Here is a 13815-nt window from a genome sequence, read left to right as displayed (position 1 = left end):
AGGTCTTGCTATTTCTCCTGCTGTTATTTGATAGTAACAAACAATGAAAAGGCCAAGGAATTGAACGACTTAATCATATTATTATAACCCAGGCCTCTCTCCTCATAAGATAGGGCCACGAGGCCCTAAAAGAAAAAGGCATATGAGAACTTGGAACACAAGGCAGGCCAGGTATGAAAACTTGCCTCCGGTCTGAAAAAACAGTACCAAATAGAATGGTGGCAAAGTAAACAACCAACCAAAAACAAAAGACAAACTCAGTTAAAAATTATTAATTAGGACAGAAAATCTTATTTCAAATTCACAGAAGTATTTGTATCACTTTTGAATTCAATAAGAAATGTTTTGTTTTTTGATCAACAACCTCAAATCAGCATCCTCTTTTGAAATACTAACCAAAACAACTGTCTACCATTTAGTTAGGTTCCATCTTCCGTCTACAACTGAGCTGATTCTTTCCTATACGTTCGTATTTATGCTGCCTTTATTTATATCTGCTATCACTGTACATTTGCTTTTTCCCCATGCAACGTTACACATATTTTTATGCATGCATATATATATATATATATATATATATATATGGTTATTATTTAGTCTGAAAGTGAGAATTTATTCAGAATGAGAAAAGAAATCATGACAAATTACAAAGTTTTAAAAATTGTGAGTACCATAAAATCTAGAAAAAGCAATGGTTCAATTAGCTGCTTAACACAACACTATGAGACTTCCCCATGTATGGCTGCATATTCTTTGATGTCTTTTTTTTTTTCTTTTGAAGAATAATTGACATACAATATCATATTCATTTCTGGTATATAACACAGTGAATCAATATTTATATATGTTATGAAATGGTTACCATGAGAAATACAGTTACCATCTGTCACTATACAAAGTTGTTATCATATTATTGATATGGCTTGGGCCACAATATATATATCATATTATATCCTTATGCTGTATATAGACATCCCCATGTCTTATTTATTTTATAACTGGAAGATTACATCTTCATATGAGAATACTTTTGTAATATAATTTTCTATAGGAATATTTAGAAAAATAATTCTGTCCTCTAGGATGCTTGGTCAAAATTTATCTTTATTAATAATAGATTACAAAGGTTTCTTTCAGCTTTCCAACAGATTACTGATAATGAATAAATTTGGGCAGACTACTGCCAAATTTAGGAATACCTGCTTTTTAAAAAAAATCTAAAGGTGTATGCTGAATACCTATATAATAAATTGGTCTTTAATTATGTTTGACGGTAATGTTGTTATGCTCTAAATAACTCTAGAAAATCTATAGTCTACACTACAACTAAGGAGCTTATAAGAGCTTATACCAAAAAGATCGTTAAAAACTAGGGCAGAAAGGAAATAGTCCTATATTTATTCCCTGGCTGGATCCTTGTGAAGATCATCCAGTGGTTGAGATGCTGTGCCTAGACCTAAGATCACACCATGTTCCTTAACTTATGCCTATAATGAAGTCAAGACGTTATAGCCTTTCCCTATATATTCTGATTCAGCTTTATGACTCCTGGGCAACTTGGCTCCCCTACTTAGAAGCGTGTCCATTTCCCTCACCTTGACCTGACTCTCTAGACTCTTAGCATGATTCCCTTTCAGAGTTTATGATAGATGTAAGTTCCCAGTTGATTCAAATGAGCTCCATGTTTTCCAGCCTGCATACTGCCCTTAGCTAATCCCAGTTAGCTCAAGTTCTCATGCTGACCTTCCAGCTCAGCATTACCCATGGCTGCTCAAAACCTTGCACAGGAAATAATCGCCACACTTCCATTAATTAACATTACACTGAAGTTGTAAGTCTGTTCTGTTCTTTAGAAGAATGATTAGATGAATATTTAATTAAATTTAGATGAGTATTTAATTTTATTTATTTATTTTTTTTAGAGAGAGGGTACACACATGAGTGGGAGAGGAGCAGAGGGAGAGAAAGAATCCCAAGCAGGCCCCCCATTCAGCATGGAACCCAATGTGGGGCTTGATCCCATGACACTGGGATCGTGACCTGAGCCAAAACCAAGAGTTGGACGCTTAACCAACTGAGCCACCCAGGTACCCCAAGAGACATGTACTTTTAAATATTCATCTAGGGGTGCCTGGGTGGCTCAGTTGGTTATGTATCTGCCTCTTGATTTCAGCTCAGATCATGATCCCAGAGTCATGGGATTGAGCTTTGTGTCGGCCTCTTTGCTGACAGTGCGGAGCCTGCTTGGTATTCTCTCTCCCTCTCTCTGCCCCTCTCCCACTTGTGTGTGCATGCTCTCTCTCCCTCAAAATAAATAAACAGTTTTTAAAAAGTACACATCTCTCTGTGCACAAAGGAAACAATCAATAAAGTGAAAGAAAACCCTACAGAATGCGTGAAAATATTTGCAAACCATGTATCAGATGAAGGATTAATATCTAGAGTACATAGAGGACTCTTAAAACTCAATAACAAAAAATCAAATAGTCTATTTGAAAAATGGGCAAAGAACTTGAAAAGACATTTCTCCAAAGAAAATATACAAATGGCCAACAAGTATATGAAAAGATGCTTGTCACTAAATATCAGGGAAATGCAAACCAAAACCACAATAAAATATCGTCTCATACCCAATAGGATGGGCACTATCAAAAACACCAGAAGATAACAATTGTTGGCAAAGATGTGGAGAAATTGCAATCCTTGTACCTTGGTGATGGGATTGTAAAATGGTGCAGGTCTTATGGAAAACAGTGCAGGGGATCCTTAAAAAATTAAAAACAGAGGAGCACCTGGGTGACTCAGTTGGTTAAGCATGGGACTCTTGATCTTGGTTCAGGTCATGATCTCACAGTTTGTGGGATCGAGCCCTGTATCAGGCTCTGTGCCGTCAGCACAGAGCCTGCTTGGGGCTCTCTCCCTCCCTCTCTCTCTCTTTAAAAAAAAAAATTAAAAATAGAATTAATATATGATTCAGCAATCCCACTTCTGGGTATATATCCAAAAGAATTGAAAATAGGATCTCAAAGAAACATTCACACACCCAAGTCCATTGCAACATCATTCACAAAATCCAATATATGGAAGCAACCTAAATGTCTATTAATAGAAAGAATGGATAAAGGAAATGTGGCATATACATACAATGGGACATTATTCAGTCTTACAAAAGAAACGAATCTGGTCACGTGCTACAGCACAGATGAACCTTAAAGACATATCCTAAGTGAAACAGCCAGTCACAAAAAGACAAATACTGAATGGTTCCGCTTCTACGACATATCTAAAGTAATCAAGCCCTTAGAAACAGAAAGCGGTATGGTGGCTGCCAGGGAGAGGGGCAGAGGGCAGGAGAGATGGGGGGTGTGCGACGGGGGCAGTTGCAGCCAAGCAAGACGGAAAAGTCTTAGATACCTGCTGTTCGACACAGTGTATGTACTTAATACCGTATGGTATGCTTACAAATTGTGACGAGGGTAAATTCATGTCATATGTTTTTTACCATTAAAAATAAAAGCACATGCCTTGGCTTTATTCCATATCTTCCAGTCAAGCAGGAGCTCCTCTAGCAGTTTAACATCTTGGATTATAGCATTAGACTCTACATCCAACTTAAACTCTCCACTCTCGTTGACATGAATGATATCTTCACCACAGCAACCTTCAAAAAGAGTCTGTGGAAAATCAGCGTTAATACAAGATGCATTAATAACTGATTAATCTAAAAATTCAACAGAAACATTATTCTTTCCATCTTTGCAGTCATAACATTAAATTCACAGGAAGACTAGTGAAGAATTCAACCTTCACAGAGTATCTTTAATTTGTTTTGCAAAACAGTTCAAATAATTAGAAAAACACAAACTTTGAAATATTTATAAATGATTATTCAGTTTCAAACATGGGTAAAATAAACATTCCATTTTATTTATTTATTTTTCTATTTTTCTTTTTTAAATTCAATGAATCTGTTAGGCTTTGAAACCTTTTCCAAAAAGTACTAAGGATTCATGCCATAAATGTATGGATCTTGAGGGCATGGGTGAAAGCAGTCTTTTGCCTTAGTACTAGTACCCTCAGACAACTATTTTCACAATGTTACCAAGTGCTTTTAGCTAGAAGGGTATTTAAGTATCTGATGGTAGCTGGATCAAAATAAAAACTAATATAACCTTAGAAAACTAACTCTCTATCAGCACTGCCTACTGGAAATGGCACAGTACTAGTTGTCCAGAGAACTAGGTTCTCTTCCGTAACTGGGAGCTGAAGCAAACAACAGTGTCTCTGTGGGTCTTAATTTCAGCATTCTACAGAAGCAGGGGCCAGCCCCTAAGGGACAGCAACACTTCATCCAGATCTCAAATTCTAGGAGTTAATTTTTTTCTCTCACTCTTCTCAAATGTTTGAAAGAAGACAAAAATGTAATTATGTCAATGATGAAGAAAGCCAGAAGAGCATCTTACTTTGGTTAAATATACACTGTTGAGTTTCCTTCATTTTCTTCAGGAATAACCGAAACATGAAACTCTATTGTCGGAAGACTATAATGAAGAGAAGTCTCATTGCATATGAAACTATGAGAATAAATTTTATGAGGACATACCTTCAGAACATGAAAACCAACAATGCATTTTTGTTTAATCAACACCTGATGAATCATGGAAAGTCCATTACAATTTTCTAATTCATGTATTCTCTGTTGGTTGTATTTAATCAATGAGAGTATAACTCTCAGTGCTAATGCTTGAGTTTCTTCGCAGTTGCTGAGTTCCACAACCTAAAAAATAATTTATTGAGAGAAAAATTTAACATGTGGGATTATATATTATTATATAACATCAAACCATCAGTTTTATTTGAAAGCTATTTTTTTTTTTGCTCACACTTTGTCATCATTTAAGAATTATGAACAAAACTGAAAGACATAAATCCTACAATTTTAGTCTCTTGATAATAGTATAAATGAACTAAAATAACACTTACAACTGTATAAGTCAGTAGCATTTTATTAGTGATTTGAAATGTCAGCAAATGTCATTTCAGTGAATCAACAGATAGGCTGTGCGTTATATGCTGTGGGAGATAACAAAGAAGTAAAGGCATGATACGTGCCCCCAGTGGGGCCTACTATCTAGTCAAAAGACAAGATGTATGTATGAAAACCAGAGATTTGCCTTGTACTTCAATTAAACCAGTGATTTCTGACAACTACTATGTATAAGAAAGACACACCTTACTATCACGATTAAAAGCAAAGAAGAATGAGATAGTATGAATGTCACAAGGGCACAGAAACTACTCCTGACTCTACTCTGCTTGGGTTAGGGAAGTCTAAATGGAGAGAAGATGGCCTGGAAAGACAGTAAAATCCTAGAAAGTAGGAACAGCAGGTGGCTGGGAGCGAGAGACAAGAGACAGGTGAGGGTCTAAAACTCGAAGTTCCCGGTACAGCTCGGAGGCTGCAGTTTGCTTATTTGGCTGGATGGCAGAGATCTGGTTCAAAAGGCAGGCTATACATGGAAGGTTTTTTTGTTTTTTGGTTTTTTGGTTTTTTTTTTTTAATGTTTATTTATTTTTGAGAAAGAGAGAGGGAGGGGCAGCGAGAGACGGGGCCAGAGGATCCCAAGCAGGCTCTGTGCTGACAGCAGGGAGCCTAGAACTCACAAAGTGTGAGATCATGACTTGAGCTGAAGTCAGACACTTAACTGGCTGAGCCACCCAGGTGCCCCAACACATGTAAGGTTTTTAAGGAGACTGAATTTTCTTTTTGTAGCAGAGAAGGAAAAATACTAAAGAAAGTTTCTAAGTTTTAAGTGTTACAATGTACTTTAGAAGTCTTATTGGCAAGATCCTGAATGTGTGTAAAAGATGAGCCATTTTCTCTAGGATCTAGTCATTGTGTGAGAGTAATCATAACAAAATTATGTGTAATAACCTGATGAAAGAACAAAAACCAAGGATATACATTTTGAAACTATAAGTTATAAAAGTTGATCACAGAATGTTGATGAGTTAAAGAGCTTTTCATTTTAAAACACGAAGGGAAAATCTTCTCAACTAGATACTGGATGAAAAAAAAAGTTTGAAAAAGGAAGAAGAAAAAACAGGTTAGAGTATGGTGAGTCAATGCTGACAAAACATTTATAAGAATGGTAATGATAATAACACACACTGATATGCCTATTATTGCAAAATTAATCAAAGGTGGTCCCACTGAAGGAAAAAAATCCAGTTGGGGAGGCTGTGGAAATTTGCAAATGTTGCAGAAGTTACACTTAGGAATAAAATTCTGGAGAAAGAAGATCAAGCCTGCTTTATTTAAACAAGGATGTGGGCCTTGAGGAAGGAGATGATTAGTACCATTTGTACTCCTGATTTTGGATTTCAGCGATCCCTGTAAACAGTCAGTATATATTTATTGATTGTCTACTCTATGTCAGGAAAGATATTGTCCCCACCCTGAGACGACTAAGTAGAACAGATAATTTAAACAATTTATTCTAATATAGTACTCATGACACAAGTCAAACTTTTTACATTTCTCCTTTTCTTTAAGAAAGCTAAACAAACTCAAATTATTTTGGGGGGAGTTACTTGCTGACCCTTGGGTTTTTTTTTCCCCCATACAGCTGGAAGCTTGGGAAAAACAGGCTTCACAAACCTTATTTTAAAGAATACATTCCTTGTCTACGGCCATGCCACCTTGAATGCACCCAATCTTGTCCAAAGAACATCTTTCTTCTTTTTGTTACTATAATATGTATTCCTCCTCTCATTGACAATTTAAATCTTATTTATTTATTTACTTATTTTATTAATGTAATCTCTATGCCTGATGTGGGGCTTGAACTCATGACCCCGACAGAGATCAAGAGTCGCCTGCTCTACCGACGGAGCCAACCAGATGCCCCATTAAATCTTGTATATTTCACATTTAATTGTCTTAATTACATTTCTGGATAATAGAAAACTTCTAAAATCTCCATAAGTTAAGAGAAATTTTCACCACGTGTGGCAGAAAGCTTGATGGCATCATAAACAACATGATTTCTTTATCTTAAAAGTTTAATAGAGTTGATGTATAACTGTTTCTGTAATTAAAAAAAAAACACACTGAAATTTAACAGTATTAAAGAAGTAGTTTGGTTTCAGATAAAACCATAATCAGTGATTCTTACCCTAGCAAAGAGAAAAACAAATATACCAGTTCCACCGATCTCGTGCAGGACGCCTTGAATAGTTTTACATTCCGTAGGCCGGAGATTCTTTAGATAATGAGGTTCTAACAAGATGCTCTGAACTTCTTTTGAGCTGAAGGGCCTTTGAGAGAGTTGGGTTTTCATCTGGCCTTTAAGTCTAATAACTGGCTCATAGATGGTATACTGGGCAGGACAGTTAGTTGTGTAAACAACGGAAAGACTTTCCTGAAACACAAATATATTCCTTTAGCAACTAAACAAAATTGACAAAAGTAAGTTATCAACCAGCAAACAAGCATTTCAAAGTGAAAAGTTACCCAACAAATTGTTCTCTTTGACAGACGGTACACGAAACAAAGATGAATGTGGGTTGAAGCAAGATGGCTCCTCACAAAGGAGAAGATCAGTTTCAATAGCAGCGAACAATTGTATAAACCTTGTCAAGGCTGAGAAGATTCCAGGTTTAACCATTTTAGAATAAACACGAAATTACACTGTTACTACTAAGAACAGCTGAGTCTTACACACCACACTCATTACATACCAGGCACTGTTCTTTGCACTTACAAATATTAACCGAGCTTGACAACCTTATGAGATGGGAACTCTGCATCAATGTATTCAAATTTTTTGCTTTGGGGAATGTGTTTGTTCACAGGCTGGCTACTCATTTACAAGTGACTCTAAGTCAGATCTTCCTACCAGAATAAAATTCCAGACTATCAGCATTCCTACTAAAACTGAATAGAATTTTCAATATTTCTCCCACGCAGAGGGCAGTTTCGATCAGGTTCTGACTCCGGTGGGGCACTCAGGCTTAGGGAAATCATGTACCCTGGTTCAGTGTTTTCTCCCAGAAGCCGTGGGGGCCTTAGGCTGTGATCATTTTCAACCATGGCGATTTAAACTTAAACACAATTTCATCCAGACATCATCTAGCATATTTGCATACCAACTAAAGTGACAACACGGTCGTATTATATATGATATGCTGGGTAAAACAAAATCTTTTTTTTAATTTTTTTTTTTTCAACGTTTATTTTTTTTGGGACAGAGAGAGACAGAGCATGAATGGGGGAGGGGCAGAGAGAGAGGGAGACACAGAATCGGAAACAGGCTCCAGGCTCTGAGCCATCAGCCCAGAGCCTGACGCGGGGCTCGAACTCACAGACCGCGAGATCGTGACCTGGCTGAAGTCGGACGCTTAACCGACTGCGCCACCCAGGCGCCCGAAAACAAAATCTTAAACCTGCAGTAGTTTTCAACAGAAAGCTGACAAACGTTCATCTACGTGAAACAACTCCCACCTGGCACCAGCAGCTTGCCGGACTTTTCGCTCATGAACTCATAATCCCCAAATTACTAAATCAGGCTTAAAAATTTGCTTTCTAAAAAGAGTTGTCGCATCAAATCCTTAGAATTTTCATTTGTGATAATTTATGTTAAATCTTATGACTTCAATATATTCTTTTCAAGCAAAATAAAAGGATTAAGGAAGTGTGTGTGTGTGTGTGTGTGTGTGTGTGTGTGTGTGTGTGTGTGTGAAAACAAATGGATTAACCAAAAACTAGAGAGTTAAAATTATTATTTGAACAAACACCGGTTGTGTAACTCCTTGGTCTGCCTAAAGCATAGATTCTCAACGTGTGGTCCTGAACCAGCAAGCAGCAGCCAACAGCATCATCTGGGATTTGTTAAAAATGCAAATTGCTTGGGCCACACTTCAGACCCCTGAATCCAAAAGTCTGGCCCAGCAACTTGTGTTTTAATAAATCCTCTGGGTGACTCTGCTGTACGCTTAGGTTTGAGAAACATTTCCCTAAAGCATGTTTTCTTAATGGTGACACATTTGGGGTAGGATAATTCTGTGCTCTATATAATACTGCCCTTGCATTGCAGAACATTTAGCATCCCTGGTCATCACCCAATCATAATGGACAGCCCAAATGCTCTCAACCCCCCTTTTTGGATACTCCTTAGGGAGAAAACTATTGTATACACAATATCAGATCATAAGTCAAATTCCATATGTATCTACTCTCTATCCGCTTTACCACATTTACATATTTAACACCACTTAAGACTTAACATGTATTTTACAAAATATCTATGCTAGAACTTCTCCTTTCCTTTAGTCAAATGTTACAGCTTTAAAATACAATTTATTTTGATTGCGCAATACACATCTCATTAACAACAGCAACAACAACAACAACAAAATACATTCCAAACTAGTAGTCTCCTTCAAGTAAAATCTCTGACCTATAACTGTACCTCTCATAAGAAGCAAGATAAGGAACCCAGTTTCATGGCCAGATCTACCAGTTTTTAGTAGATCTTCTAAGACTATGAAGGCTCAGCTTTCTAGTTGCTATAATGAAAAATATCTACCACAAACTCCTGAACTATACACTTGAACAAAAAATTACAATAGTGTATAAAAAAACAACATGAGAGTCTCATATAACCAGAGTTAGCAATATTTTGCAAGCAAAATTCCTGGTTGTTACTGATATCAAAGAATAAATATTTTAAAATCGGAATATTTATAAATAAAAATAACACTATCAATAAAAATTACTACTTATTTATAAGTATGGAAATGAAATGTAATGAGCCATATTTTTTACGCTAACAGATGTTATATTTTCACCATATCATAAACATTTTTCTTGAATGATTAGTACGTATAAACTAAACTAATGCTTCGTATGGAAATATAGTTCTAAGGAAAAGGGAATAAACATTTGAAACCCGAAAACAAATTCTGAGTATTTCAGGTTGCTTTTTTTTTTTTTTTTTAAGAAAGAAACATGTTCTTAAGGAAAGAAAATGTTGAGTAAGAAAGAAGAGAAAATTTAGAAATCTAATTCATAGCTAATTACACATTTTATAACCATGAATTATCAGTTACTAAAAAGTTTAAACTTATGAAATGAAAACTTACAATTAAGAGACCAATGTCCACTTCCTTCTTGGTCATAAAAAGTTCTCTGATTTTTTCACACCGCAAAATGTCCTTATTAATATATTTGGAGAAGTCATTCGCAGGCTTGCCATATTTACATGGCATTATAGATGTATGGTTGGGTCCACAAGCATATAGATAAAAGGCCTCTTGTGAATCAATCTTAGCTCCTGAACAAGAAAATAAAGTTATTTATTTATCATACTCCAACCAGAATTTTTCATAAAAAGCAAGAAATCAAGAGTTAGTTATTTTTGTCAGATTCTTTTATCTCTATAAAATTGATAAAGTCTCACATTCCAAATTGGTGTCATGAGCAAATAACCTATGCCAAGTATGGACGGGAAATGAATTAATATACATAAAGTTAACTGTGAAGCTTGTGATAAAATAAAATAATAAAATTTCTATTTTTTTCCTTCAGATAGAAAACAGTTACTCTGGTTTTGTTTTGCCTTTTTTAAATAAATGGAAACCATACTTCAGTAAATTCCTTTTTGAAATAAATATGAATAGATATCTCATTCCTCCATTCTTCTATCTATTCAAGAAACACTGCCTGAATGCTATTATGTGCCAGGTTTAGTGATATACATTTTTTATTTTTGTTTTTAAGTTTTTTAGTGATCTATATTTTTAAATCATATATTTCTTTTTTTCCCTAAAATTTGATATTCTTACAGAATATACTAAAATTGGACTGCCTGGGTGGCTCAGTTGGTTAAGCATCTGCCTTCGGCTCGGGTCATGATCTCATGGTCCATGGGTTCGAGCCCTGTACCGGGCTCTGTGCTGACTACTCAGAGCCTGGAGCCTGCTTTGGATTCTGTGTCTCCTTTGCTCTCTGCCCCTCCCCCACTCGTACTCTGTCTCTCTCTCTCTCTCTCTCACAAAAATAAACATTAAGAAAATTTAAAAAAAGAATATACTAAAATTATAAGTAAGAGAGATAATCATTCTAAGCTTACTTGTCAATACTGTATTTTCCTAGATTATAAAACAAAATTGATTTGATATGCGCTTCCCTTTTGGGGGAGGCTGGTAGGAGGTATGACGTACACCCCTGCATTAAACATATATATCAATTCTAAGAAACATCTATATTATAAAAATGTTGAAATATTTTAGAAGTGCATCTTGGTATCTAGGAAATGTAGTACTTACTAAGTACAAGTGAAGGAATAGGGATTAATATCCTGGATTATTATCCAGGATAATTTACTAGTTTAATACTTGTTAACTGAAAGAAGAAACTGGAAACGCTTTGAAGGAAAAAAGTATACCGTTGAAGAGGAGTAAATTTCCCAGGTCCCATTTTCCAGCCAATTGCAAAAACTCTTCTTGGGATGATGAACAGTGGCCAATCATGCAAAATGTTTTATTGCTATCAGAAGACAAGCTTGTTCTTCTCGGAAGCATAAAGTCCAAAGTAACATCAGGTTTCCTGTGTTAAAAACAAAGTTAAATCAATTACTTCAGTGAGGACTTGAATAGTTTAAAAGTATAAATGTCTAATAATGGGAAGTTCTTGAACAATGTTCTCGGTTCAGTATCAAACAGTTGGTGATGGGGAGAAAGAGAGTGGATTCTGCTGTCTCCTGGTCCCCAGTGCTAGCAGTACACAAATTCCAGACATGCCTGATGGCCCCGCAGCAGGCCATGGGAGGAGGGACCGGACACCTGAGGCAAGTTTTCTTTGCCATTCGACCTCTGCACATGCGCCTTCCTGGTTTGCAAATACAAACCAACCACCTCCCCCTAATTTTACCAAGAAGTCTCCCACCTTGGTAAACCATTCCTAAAACATCACCTTCTATGAAGCCATCAAAGACTACTCAGAAAAGGAGTATCATTTCTCAAGGTTTGGTTCTGACTAGCCACTGAAATGCAATGCTTTTCTGCATTTTCTATTTTTTTCAATGCTAAGTCATAGAGTTTGGGTTAGTCTGTTGTATTTACAGGAATCCTTACAAAAGACAGAGTAGGAAAAAGTAAACTGACACTTCCTCAAAGAGAGACACACACAACGAGAGGATTTCATCATCCAGTTGGAAGTCCGGAGTGCCAAGTTCTACCCCTTTTGGGGGAATATTTTAAGCTGCATATAAAGATAATGAAGGTAACTTATAAAGGCAAAGTTTGTGAATAAGATAAAGACTTAGAATATGCTAATGTTCATAGAATTTACCAAGAAATTCTATGTTGGTATGTCAATTTATTTAAATTTAAAAACTTTTCCCTAAGGCTTTCTGTTTTATATTTAACATAAAAATGTAACTATTTTAATAGAAATATTTTCTGATAAAAATGTGAGATAACTTTTTTTTATTGAGGTATAACAGACATACAGCAATACAGTGAGATCATTTCCAGATTGCATGCATCTTTCTTGAACCAAATACATGGCCGTGACCGAAACACTATTGCCACCTATTGGCAGTATGACTTAATACAGTTTTTAAGGGTAAAGAACACTTTGCAAGATGAATTCAACAAATGTTAAGTACCTACTATGTGCCATATATTCCTACCACATTTGTGTGCTGTTCATTAAATAAGAATATAAACTATTAATAATTTGTTTTCAGTGTTACATACTATTGAAAATGTTCTCCTGAAATATATTATTTATAGAAATTATTCTATTAATTCAGAAAGTGCCAAGTTTAAATCAACAGAATAATATATTCGTCCTTGGTCACTTGCTCGTTGCTCTCTTAACAGATGAAATCATCACTTTGTACCAATGGCAAAAAAAAATTCCTTCAAAGTAATGAAGAAATATATGAATTGACTATGCTCACCAACCATCCACAGTGAACATCTAAACCCTCATTCTGAACATGTCTAGTTAGTTTATGACTCCTACACCTGTCAGGTGGTCTGATTCAGAAAAAGGCTGTTGGGGTGGCAAAACACAGGGTTCTAAGGCATGGGCTGTATCTGGGTTCAGGTTTCAGCTGTACCCCATACTTGTGGCATGACTTTACCCGCCCTGGGTCTCTCTCAATTGCCTCACATGTAACATAGAGAAAACAATATACTTTCTTCCTAGTGTAGTCAGGAGGACCAGATGAGGTCATCCGTGTGAAGCGTTTCATACCGTTCCTGGCACATGTTGAGAGCTCGTGAAATGAGGAGAGGGTCCATGAGAAAGAGGCTCGCTATGCACAGCCCTGTCCCCAACTCCAACCGACCTAACTCAAGGTTCTGAAAAAAAATTGTACTAATTGGTTGAAGTCTGAGAACTCCTCAGAAAATATTTGACTTAGAATATGGAAGCTTCAATGACATATTTTCATGGATTTTTTGAAATGAATAAACAAAAACTGAAGCCTTGGTTTTGTTCCCAAAGCCTGTTCTTTCCTGTGGTGGACCCTGGGGAGGGACTCCCCTAAAGCCACTCACAAGCCCCCTGTCCTCTGCCTTCCTCTGGCATTGAGGCTGGACAGCTCTAAGCAGTCAACTTGACAGCCTCCCTTCCAGCAATGAGCCAGCACACAGCTTTCCCCTGGCTTCCACGGGCCTTCCCCTCTGCCTGGAAGGCTCTGCCTCTCCCCTGCTCAGAGCACGTCCCGTCTCCCCTCGAGGTCTCAGCTTAAATAATCCTTTCCCAAAGACGCCTTCCCTGACCTACCTTTTAAGTAG

At 36.6% G+C, this 13815-nt stretch overlaps 1 protein-coding gene across 11 annotated transcripts in view; it reads right to left on the bottom strand.

Moving 5' to 3' along the window:
• LYST (lysosomal trafficking regulator) overlaps window positions 1-13815 on the bottom strand; it is a 200313-nt gene that overhangs the window by 99978 nt on the left and 86520 nt on the right. For all 11 annotated transcript variants that reach the window (XM_045039833.1, XM_045039839.1, XM_045039831.1 and 8 more), the window contains 5 exon segments: window positions 11451-11611; window positions 10147-10337; window positions 7179-7424; window positions 4604-4777; window positions 3525-3674 (listed from right to left, as the gene is read on the bottom strand). In XM_045039833.1, coding sequence (XP_044895768.1) covers window positions 3525-3674; window positions 4604-4777; window positions 7179-7424; window positions 10147-10337; window positions 11451-11611 — 922 coding nt within the window.

Source organism: Felis catus, chromosome D2 (assembly GCF_018350175.1).
Source record: "Felis catus isolate Fca126 chromosome D2, F.catus_Fca126_mat1.0, whole genome shotgun sequence".
Taxonomy (NCBI): domain Eukaryota; kingdom Metazoa; phylum Chordata; class Mammalia; order Carnivora; family Felidae; genus Felis; species Felis catus.
The sequence above is the reverse complement of the archived record's forward strand: the minus strand, read 5'-3'. Positions and strand labels throughout refer to the sequence as shown.